This window comes from Phascolarctos cinereus, unplaced genomic scaffold (assembly GCF_003287225.1).
Source record: "Phascolarctos cinereus isolate Bilbo 61053 unplaced genomic scaffold, phaCin_HiC Scaffold_9;HRSCAF=440, whole genome shotgun sequence".
Classification (NCBI taxonomy): Eukaryota; Metazoa; Chordata; class Mammalia; order Diprotodontia; family Phascolarctidae; genus Phascolarctos; species Phascolarctos cinereus.
The window spans coordinates 27,592,127-27,604,145 of NW_027556402.1; the positions used below are offsets into that span (position 1 = coordinate 27,592,127).

The 12,019-nt window shown below is 38.6% G+C and overlaps 1 protein-coding gene across 1 annotated transcript in view; it reads right to left on the reverse strand.

Annotated features, from left to right (window-relative positions):
• Positions 1 to 12,019, reverse strand: part of GPAT3 (glycerol-3-phosphate acyltransferase 3) — a 64,749-nt gene that overhangs the window by 15,342 nt on the left and 37,388 nt on the right. The window contains 4 exon segments of the mRNA XM_020988348.2: positions 1,047 to 1,140; positions 2,923 to 3,012; positions 6,853 to 6,927; positions 9,951 to 10,221. Coding sequence (XP_020844007.2) covers positions 1,047 to 1,140; positions 2,923 to 3,012; positions 6,853 to 6,927; positions 9,951 to 10,221 — 530 coding nt within the window.

The following is a 12,019-nucleotide window of genomic DNA, read 5'->3' on the forward strand; positions in this document are numbered from 1 at the left end:
GACCCCGTGTGATTCTCCAACATGGTGGATGGAACCTCCATGGAGAGTTTAACAGTATTAGAAGGCATGAAAATACTGATCTGAGGACTGATAGAAGGAAGACCCACAATGATAATCTCAGAGATCCCAAAAATGTTGTGCCAAGGATTGTGTTGGGTGCAGAGAGTAAGGGGGAGAAAGAAAGATACAAAAATAGTTATGGCACTATTCCTGCTCTCGAAAAGCTTATATCTAAATGGTTTTTATAACTGCCCTACCAGTTAAACCAATTCAGATTTTAGAATAACTATATTTATGTGAACCTTGGCTTAATTGTTATATTTTATGTATGTATATCTTATGTATTCAAGTATGCCCTTGACGTACCTATCAGAACCTATGAGGACCACCAATATTTAAAAAAATAATTCAGAGTCATGTTGAGTTAATTGTACCCAATAAGAATGGCCTGATTTGGAACCATACCTACCCTCAACAACCCCAGCTTGCCAAAAAAACATGCAAGAAACATAGAAGGTGCTTAATAAATGCTTACTGCATACTGATGAACAATACTATTTAAGCATCAAGATGGGAACTTGGATTTACATGTGTACTTTTGCAGCCAGCTAGTAGCAAGATGATGCTTTATCTGCATGGATCACCACTTAATGACTAGAACAAATATACATACATAAAAACGTTGGTTTGTAATTTTTAAAAAATTATTGCTATAGATACACCTTTGATGGAAATATCTGGCTTTATGGGTTTTTTGTCTTTTGCATGAAGTATCAGTCTTTGCAAAGGGTCTTGGTAGAAAAAATAAAATTTGTAAGTCTAAAAACTTTACTCTTCAAAAATTAAGTATGATTTAAATATAGTTTTGCCCGATGGCAAAGGCATGGCATTAACCTAATTCAAAGCCACTATGAGTTGAGACAGCAGCAAGACTTAGAAATGTGTCATCCATACGTGAAAATTAACATTCTAATGAGTCAAACACAATGTATCTGAATCATTCACCAAAGACACTGGTATGTGACTTGGCAGTGGGTTGCTCTTACCATGGCATAGCATCCATCAGTTGTCAAGATCAGAACATCTATTGGGGAAGTATGGTTGGCAACACAAATGCCTCCTTTCTGTGGTCGGTACTGCCTGCAATTACCAAAAAAAAAAAAAAAAGAAAAATCACCACCAACCCTTCTAAGAGAAAGGTACCACCAGATTAGTCTAATGAAAACTTAAGAAGAAAAACTAACTACATTCCATTTGAATAAAGACAAAGGCATCTTGCTGAGCACAGCCTGCCCCTAGAATGTCTTAGCAGAGCATGCCATCAATGAATGAGCATTTAAAATATTAAGCACCTACTATCAAAGTTATCTAGAAGAGAACACAGACAAAAACGAAAGCATCTCTGTCCTCAAAGATCTTATGTTCAAATGACAGATACACCATGTATGTAATTAAGCACATATAAAATAAATACACTTGAAATACAAGGTCATGGGGGCAGCCAGGTGGTGCAGTGGATAGAGCACCAGGCCTGAAGTCAAAAGGACCTGAGTTCAAATCTGGCCTCAGACCAAACCCTTGACACTTACTAGCTGTGTGACCCTGGGCAAGTCACTTAACCCCACTGCCTAGCAAAAATAAAAAAAAAATGAAATACAAGGTCATGCACGCTAAGGGGAAATCAGAGGGGAATCTGGAAAGCCTTCCAGTGGGAGGTACCATGAGCTGAGATGTGAAGGAAACTCTAAGAGGCCAAGTGAGGAGGGAGTACCACGGCAAGGAGAACACCATGACACCACCGAATGTTATTACAATTTGCTGAACAGCAATCACCTATATTCAAGGACAAAGAGTATTATGGAAGGATCACTTGAAAGAGTCTCAATTTCAATCAGAACGTATGGGCCTGCTGGCATAAGGATCTCTTCGGATGCTATTTCTTCTAGAGCATTTTCTCCAATTCCAAATCCTACTGTTTAAATGGCAGGCTCAAATACTCAGACTTAAATACAGGAAGAAACTGTATAACAAGTGGGATAATTCACATGCAAGTAACAGCCAAAATCTGTTCAGCTGCAGAAAAAAGCTTGACTGGGGCTGAACAATGAACTTAAATTTCATTAAAAAAAAAAAACAACCCACAAAAATTGACTTTCTAGAGAGCTCAAAAACCAAATCCATTTCACTGAGATAAAGCAGATTAGCAATTTTTGTTTGTTTTTACTCATAAAATTATAGCTGGAATGAACTTTGAAATCATCTAGTCCAACCAACCAACTACAGAGAGCGTAAGTGCTTTTTGACTGTAAGCTCCTTGAGGGCAGAGAATATCTTTCGCCTTTGTTTGCGTCCCCAACATTTAGCACAGTGCCTGGCACGTAGCAGGTGCTTAATAAACGTTTACTGACTGACTGGTTCGTCCAGGCTCATGCAACTAGTTAGTGCCAGAGTCAGGATTAAAAGCCGGGTCTCCAAACGCTCAGTGTGATACTCTTTCTACCACACAATGGTGTACATTAACTCTGTTGTTTTACAAACTTTGGTACAGCCCATTAATGTTCAGATGAGACCTGACCATTAACAAATGCTTCTCATATGGGAAGCACTCCTCTATGATATCATTATGTTACTCTAAAGAAGAACATTCACATTCCAGACTCCTTTCTACATACTTTTAAAACTCAAAGGCCAAAGCCCAAGGCTTATCTTGAGTGCCATTTTCTGTCTTATAGACCTCTGTTAGTCAAGACTATGGACCCCTTCTCAGAATGATGCTCTTAAATTAAAATATAGAGGATTAAAAAGGAAAACAATATGCTAAAAAAACAAAGGTATCAACATGTTTTAAAAACCAAACTTCATGGACGGCAGGTTAAGAACATTTGACTGAGAGAATCCTGCCTGAAATTCTCTTGTACTCACTTGTTATGGTAATGAATAGTACCAGAAAGGGATCTGACACAGATCCTACAGCAGGTCAGGTGGACCAGTTCACTCAGCCAGTTCTTTATACTGTAGGAAGAAAATAACTGAGTATAAAATTGAGGATACACTGAAGACCAGAGTGCAAGTTGTTGTTATTATTTATATTATAAAGAACAATAAATGGTTGCAAAGTGCTGAACATTACTAAACAAAGTACAATACTGAATTTATTCCTCCCATCAATCCTCGGTACTCTGGGTCTTCTTATCCCAATTTCAAGTTCCAGGATGATTTTTTTCAAAGCAATGCACTTCACATCTTCATCTCATTCTCTGGCACTCAAAGTATACTGAAGATAATTTAAAACGGGGTGGTAAGAGTTAATAGGAGAAACATTGAGACAGTGACAGATTGCTTTCCCTTTAAGATGAAAGGAACGGAATGCGAAGATGACAGAATAAAAGTAAATGCAGAATGCTTCCCCTTAAAAAACTCCTCCACAGAGATCTAGAAAACAGGTTAGACCAAATCTTGATCAGAACATCCAAGAAAAAAATCACAGTGAGGCATTTTTCCAGCCCAGGTCAGAAAAGGAAGAGAGACAATGAGGTTTGTAAACACTAGGGATGGGATCTGGCCAGGGGCGTGCCATGTGGAGAATTCCTGCCCAGAGAGAAGCTGTGGACCAGTACAAGAGGAAGTCCCAGAGCCAATACGGAAGCTATTAACTCGTACTCAGCTCAGGAACAGGCACCAACTGGCAGTTCCACCACTCACTACCCTGTTCACAGATCTAGAGAGGACTGAGGAGGGGCAGCTAGGTGGCATAGTGGATAGAGCACCAGCCCTGAAGTCAGGAGTACCTGAGTTCAAATACGGTCTCCAACTGAACACTTAGCACTTACTAGCTGTGTGACCCTGGGCAAGTCACTTAAGCCCCACTGCCTTAAAAAAAAGAGGATTGAGGAAGGATTTGGCTCTTAGGAACGACATTCAAGGGTAGAGACCTGTGAAGGACCCTAGGCTGTGTACCCAGAGAGGAGCAAGTTCAGAAGCAAGCAGCAGCTGTGTGGCTTGGAGAAATCCTCGGACACTGGATATGGGGTCCAGCCAGGAGGCCAGGAACATTTTATTTCTTTTTTTTCTTTTTTGCTTTTAGGTAATTGGGGTTAAGTGACTTGCTCAGGGTCACACAGCTAGTAAGTGTCAAGTGTTTGGTCTAAGGTCGGATTTGAACTCAGGTCCTCCTGACTTCAGGGCCGGTGCTCTATCCACTGTGCCACCTAGCTGCCCCGACCAGGAACATTTTAGCACAGGGAGAGGATGAGCACCAGGGCAGGAAGAAGTCCTAGATTCACCACTGAGGGTTGGGGAGAAGGGGGTGCTGAGTTCCTGCAGGGTACAGAAACAGGTCCCAACTGGCATCTCCATCTCTTCTGTCTCTCACTACCCAATCTCAGGTCACAGCTCTAGGGAGGACTGAGGAGGCAAACCTGTGATTAGGGGTAGCACAGCAAGGGAAGGAGCAGTCAAGGGTCCTAGACTGCAGTGCCAGAGAAGAGAAGGCTCCAAAGGAAGGAGGCAAGTGTGTGAGCTGGAGGATCCCATGAGCAGAGCGGGGTCTCACTTGCCATTTCAAGCTCAGTCTGAACCCAGCAGAGGGAATAACCAGGGGAATCTCAGTGCAAAGGGACATTTATTCTTCTTTCACTCTGAACCAGAACTTTTCAGATGGCAGAAAGTGGCTGAAGCAGTAGCAGCCTAATGAAATTCCAAATGAGGCTGCCAAATTCAAACCCAGGGCAGGAACTTGCAGAATTCAGAGCAGGGGGCCAGACTGTGCCATGGATCAGATGATTTTGAGAACACTAAAAGCTTGCAGGTCCCTTGCCTGAGCTGCCTTTTAGATACTGTTTGCCTCAGCTTTCTCATCTGTAAAATGGAGAAGAAAATGGCAAACCACTCCAGAAAAGTTTTAAAAAGGGGTCAAAATGAGTCAAATAACGACTGAACAACTATAAATGAACAGAGTTTAGAATACAATATTCCAAGGGGCAGCTAGGTGGCACAGTGGATAGAGCACCGGCCCTGAAGTCAGGAGGACCTGAGTCCAAATCTGGCCTCAGACCAGCCACTTGAGACTTACTAGCTGTGTGACCCTGGGCAAGTCACTTAACCCCAATTACCTAAAAAAAAAAAATTTTTTTAAAAATAGAATACAATATTCCAGAAGGTGAAAGATACAGGCTTAAAACTAAGAATTGACTTACCCAGCAAAAGTGAGTATAATCCTAGAGGGGGATTTGGAAAATGGAAAAATGGAACGTAAATGAAATAGGGAACTTCCAAGCATTCCTGATGAAAAGATCAGAGATATATAGAGAATTTTAAATGCAATTACAAGAGTCAAGAGAACAGAAAAAGGTAAACAAGAATGAATAATCACAAATAAGGAGGAATTGCTTATATTCTAATATGGGAAGATGATACATATATCCCTTCTGAACCTCATCACGATCAGATGTCATAGAGGGAGGCTAATTAGATAAAAGACCTGAGAGTGGTTCTGTTACATCTTGATGATCTGAAAACAGTGGAAAGGGAAGGGAAGAGGATGAATAGTCTTAGGGAAGAAAACAAGAAGAAGTCTGCAAGAAATTATTTTATATAACTGGAGTATGCAAATACTGTAGAAGGCCATACCAACAAGGAGGAAGGGGTGGCTGGGAGTGGGACACTGGAACCCCACTCTTACCTGAACAAATCAAAGGAGAGAAGAACACATACATGTGGAAATAGTGGGAAAGGGGAACTAGAGAGAGGGTAAATTGAGGAAAGGATTCGTCCTAAGCAAAACAAAATCTAAATAAGGAAGTATGAACACGTTTATAGCTTGTTTGTTTCCCTTGTTGCGACAAAGAACTAGATACTAAGTGGCTGGATGAAAAAGTTACTACATATATGTATGTGTGTGTAAGTATACATACACACACACACACACACACACACACACACACACACAATCACTAGATGACTACTATGGTACTGTACGAAATGATCAAGGGAATGGTTTCAGAGAAAGCTGGAAAGACTTTTACAAACTGATGCAGAATGAAATCAGCAGAACCAGAACAGCAATTTATACAATAGCAACAATATTGTAGACAAACAACACTGAAAGACTAGGAAATCTGGAGCAATATGCTGACTAAACAGGGTTCCAGGGGACTAATGATGAAACACGTTACCTATTTCCCTTATAAAAAGGGAAAGACTTTTAAAGTGAAGAGACAGGGGTTGGGTTTGTTTTTAATTTTGCTTGATTATTGTTTTTCCTTCTTTGTCAACTGAGAAGTAAATGTGGTTATTGGTGCATTACTTACTCTGGCATGTCTGGGTAAGGTATTTTTGTTTGATTTTTTTTTCTTAATGAAATGCTAAAAAGATAATCCTGGAATTCAACTGATTAAAAAATCCACATAAAAACAAACTAATGTAAAGGAATAAAAGGTTGGTGGCTCTATCTTCAGAGCCTCCTCATTTTTTTTTTTTGGCTAGGCAATGGAGTTAAGTGACTTGCCCAGGGTCATGCAGCTAGTAAGTGTTATGTGTCTGAGGCCGGATTTGAACTCAGGTCCTCCTGAATTCAGGGCCGGTGCTCTATCCACTGTGCCACCTCGCTGCCCTGAGCCTCCTTATTTTCAAAGATACCCAGGAAACCTAACAAGGAACAGGCAAGGAGACAGAGGGGAAAAAGGTATATTTTTACTGATTGAAAAAAATTAATTAAAAAAAGATGAAAGGAATGGAAGATTTAAGTGAGTTGATGTCACTAAGTGCATGTAAAAATAATCACATAAGCTATGCAGATTCATCTAACAAAGAGTAAGCACTATTGAGGCATGAATGGAAAACAAAACATTTTACCTGCTATTTGGGAGCTGCCCAACCAAGGTAGTTCCTATAACCAGCAAACTAATGCCAAAGAAAGCCAAAGTTATGCTGTAAAACAAAATGATAATACGTGGAAGTTAGTTGTGCCCTCCATGAATGCACCGCCTGCAGGATCAAAGTGGCTAGTTCGCTGTGGATATGGTTACTGGTGCATTACTTACTTTGGCATGTCTGGGTAAGGTGGTGGTGTTTGATTTTTTTTCTTAATAAAATGTTATGAAAGATAATCCTGGAATTCAACTGATTAAAAAAAAATTCCATATAAAAACAAACTATAATGTAAAGGAATAAAACGTTGGTGGCTGTATCTTCAGAGCTATAATAAGACTCACATACTATTCAATCTAGTGACATGAACAAGACACACCATCTCTTCACTTCATGCATTTTCTCTGGCCACCCCCCTATGCCTGTTATGCCCTCCCTTCTCATCTCTGCCTCCTAGCTTCCTTCAAGTCTCAACTAAAATCCCATGTTCTTCAGGAAGCCCTTCTCAACCTCTCTTAATTCTAGTGTCTTCCCAAACAAGGGTATAGCTTGTTTGTATATATTAGATTAGGAGCTCCTTGAGGACAGGTACAGCTCCTTGAGGAGCTTCATTCAGGTCTTTTGCCTTTTTTTGGGTATCTGTCACATTTAGCACAATGCCTAAGCACATAGTAGGTATCCAGTAAATATTTGCTGACTGATATGTGTATCGCACTTTCAGATTTAACAGGCACTTTCTTCCAGGCAAGCCTACGAGGTAAGTAGCACAAATACACCCCCATTTTATTTTTTTTTAAAGGCAATTGGGGTTAAGTGACTTGCCTAGCGTCACACAGCTAGTAAGTGTCAAGTGGTTGGTCTGAGGCTAGATTTGAACTCAGGTCCTCCTGACTCCAGGGCCAGTGCTCTATGCACTGTGCCACCTAGCTGCCCCCACCCCCAATTTATAGATGAGAAAAGCAACGTGTTCTAGGTCACACAGTCATGCAGAGACTCCAAAATGCTGTATTAGCATATCAGAGGTTCAGAGGTAATTAACATATCACATCTATGCCTTATCTTTCCTTACCAGTGCAAATTTAACAGCCTCCTCATTTGCAAACCAGGAAACCTAACAAGGAAGAATCTAACTCACAGAAAATGTGAAATTAACAGCTTAGGAGGCAAAGACCTAAGTTTTAAAATGTTCTGAAGAAAATGTTTTAATTTTGAAAAATCACTTTGTTTTACAAACTGAAAAAGGAACAAAGGAGTAACTTAACTCAAATTTAAAATTTTAAAACACTACCACCACCCTCAAAGTTTTCTTGATCCTTTTTTCCAAGAAAGCTGGCTATATTATATAAGATTAAAAAACTGAATGAGGAGGAGGAAGACTTGATTACAAAAGGAACATTTACCAGATTGAGAAAACGTGGCTCCATTCTAGTGGAACACTGCATAGAATCATCCTCTTCTTCTCTCAAATAAAGGCTAATTTGTTATATTTATGCTATGTTTATTTTCTAGTTGGAATAGTAAAATACCACAAACTTATCTTCTACAGTAATCTCAGGGGCCAGGTGTAGCTACAGCATGCTGCAAAGATCCTCAAGCAGGATGTTATCGATTAGTGGTAAAACATTAGCCTTCATGTCTATAAACTGTCAGACCCATTTTCCTACAGACCCATTTGGTTCCTGCTTTCAATTATGGACAAATAGCAAAGAATGAAGCTTTCTGAGAAGTGCCCAATACCTATATTCCTCTCCTAAACTTTTTTTTTTTTGCAATATGACTAAGTCAAGCTAGGCCATATAAAACTTATTGTATTTTCTTCACAGAAACATTCAAGCATATTTTTCATAAGACTGGTCTTAAGGGAGATTACTAAAAATCATTAGGAGATTTGGCTAGCAAAGTAATGAAACCTTTCAGTCATATTAAAACGTGACTGCAAGTCTTATTTTGTGTGCCTTTAAACAGACCATATGATAAAAAACGTCAATACCGATTGAGAACCATGACTTATCCAATACACTAAGATGTGGTTTATAAAAGAGAGATCCTCCATAATGTCACCTCATGTTCAAGAGTTAGTGTTAACACCAGTAACAGCAACATTGTGCGATGACCAACTTTGACAGACTTAGCTCTTCTCAGCAATGCAGTGATCTAAGACAATTCCAAAAGATTCACAATTGAAAATGTCATCCACACCCAACTCTACACTGTGGAGTCGGAATGCAGATTGAAGCATACTATTTTCTCTTTTTTTTCTTTCTCATGGTTTTTCCCTTTGTTCTGATTCTTCTTTCACAACATGACTAATGTGGATATATGTGTACTATAATTGTAAAGGTACAGGCTGTATCAGATTGCAGGCCATCTCGGGGAAGGGGGCGGGGAATTTAGAACTCAAAATCTTACAAAAGTGAATGCTGAAAACTAAAAATTAACTAATTTTTTAAAAAGTTAGTTTAACACTCCCCAAATGCTGTTATATACCTTTTATCTAACATCTAAGACTTTCTCCAAGTACTTCCTTAGTATATACACAAACCCAATGATTCTTAAGGCAGTACCACCTCTTATTAAATAATTATATAAATTCTATAACCCATTGTGTAATGTACTATGTCCTCTTATTAGAATTAAAATATTCTAATATCAGGTGACCACCAGGATACAGTAAATATACACTAGATATATGAATAGGATTTGATGGAAAAGATATTTACCCTCATTCAGTTATTACCTTTATTACCTTCTGACCTTTCAGACTAATGTTTTTAGTTTTTAAAACTTATCCTCATATATTAGCCCTTTCATTTCTGTTGTTCTCTGAATTTGTTCCATCTCTATTATTTCTTCCTTGGGGCCTAGAAACCAAAACTGCGGTGAATTACACAGGTAAGCACAAATACAACGGCTACATAAATTTTGTTTTATATATGTATACTTACATTTAGCACTAGATACAACATTAGATTTCTACCTCCCTTCTGTCACTCTCATTTCATGTTTTTTGTCATTAAAAAAACCAACATGTCAGTTAAACATAAGCTAGTCTAAGCTATCAGAGTAATACAATTGTGGCTTACCGAAGAGGAAGAAGGAAACAGTAACGCACGATAACTCCCAGCACCCACACCATGGTTAACCGGAGGCTGATATACTGGAAGTTAACATTTGTTCTTGTGAGGAGATTCCAAGACACTAACTCCTCTGAGGAGAATCTCTGGGTCACTTCATCTTCTACGATGGCTTCAAATCCCTTCTTGGAGAAATAGAAGATATCAGACAGCTCAAAGTCCCTCCCTCGATGTCCAGACATCCCTTTCTCCATAGGCGACTCATCTCTCTGGATAATACCTGAAAGAGAAAACACCACGGCATAAGGACACATCCTTAGATAAAGGCTCACGATCTATTTTATAGGCATACACATGTAGACCACACCACATATAAGTAAATACTAGTGTGTTTAGAGGGGGCTGTTCTGTATTTCACTCATTGATGTGGTTCACTGGTTTTTGAAAATAAAAACCAATTCCTCCACCCCCCCAAAAGAAAATTTTTTTAATTTCAAAAAATAAAAAATGAAAATTAAATTAGATATAAATTTTTTTTAAATCCCTCCAGCCTTATGATGACCTTGTACATGTCAAGTGAAATGACAATTCTCCACAATCCTAACCGCCACAAAGATCTTTGTAGATTCTTTTAGATGAAGAATCCATACTGTAGACTCTTAAAGCTAGGTCATAGTTCCAAAACCTCTATTAATATTCCTTTAAAAGCAGGTGCTGGTTGGACAAGGCTCAAAATCTCTGATTCTTTAAAACATCCCCTCCTAACATTGACCCTTACCCTTCTAGTATTTCCTCCCAGTTATTTCCTCAGCTAGGGTAAAAGGCAGCAGAGATCTCCTTCCCAGAGGAGTAGAAAGAGGTGCCTAGTGGGGACTGTTTGAGCAATACTGGTTATAAATCACAAGGCAAGCAACGCAGTTAGCGTGTTAAGGAATGAATGTGGTCCATGCAGTGCTGAAGCTACCCTTCTAAGGGCCAATAATGGCACTACCTCATGACCATACACTTCTTTCAGGTTTTTATAGTGGTTTCCTCACCGCAATCCTATCAAGGTGCTATTCCAAATGTTCTCACATTCATTTTACAAAGAAAAAAGAATTCCTTCTCCAAAAATGGAATTGAAGCCATCATAAAAAAAAAAAGAATCCCAAAGGAGTTTTCTAACTTGTACAAGATCACCAAATTAATAAATGTTGAAGGACTTCAACCAAATCCTGACTCCAAGTCTCATATTCCTTTTTTAAATTAAATTTTATTTTTAATCACCAAAAACCCACTTTCTCCCCTCCCAACCCTCAACCCACTCCCAAATGAGAAAGAAAAACAAAGTCGTTACAAACTCATACAGTCAAGCAAAACAAATTTTCACATAGACCACATTAAAAAATACACGCACGCGCACACACACACACAAAACCTCATTCTTCACTGAGTCTTTCACTTTTCTACCAAGAAGTAGATAGTAGCATGGTTCATCATATGTCTTCTTGAATTATAATTGCTCATTATACTGATAGAATTCCTAAGTCTTTCAAAGTTGTTTATCATTACAATATAGAGTGTTCCAAAAGTCTTAGTGCAGTTTTAAGCCTTACTAAGTTAAAATTTCACAAAGACTTTTAAAAACATCCTTTATTGTAGTCATTTCATAAATTGTTTCCTGTGTCTGCTCATTTCATGTAAGTTTTTCCAGTTTTCTCTGAAACCATTCCCTTCATCATTTCTTACAGTTCAAGAGCAATCCATTATATATTTATAAAGAATTAGATACTGAATGGTTGCCCATTAATTGGGGAATGGATGAACAAGTTATAGTATTTACATGCTATATACACAAGTTATAATATATATACGTGTGTATACATACACACACACACACACACAATAACTTGTCCAGCCATCTCCTAATGGAGAACTATTCAGTATCCAATTCTTTGCCACAGCAAAAGAAAAGAACAGACTAAATATTTTTGTACATCTTTATTTAGAATTTGTTTTACTTAGGATTAATCTCTTCCTTAATCTACCTTCTCTCTAATTTCCTTTTCCTTTCTATTTCTGTTGAGGGAAATGTATCT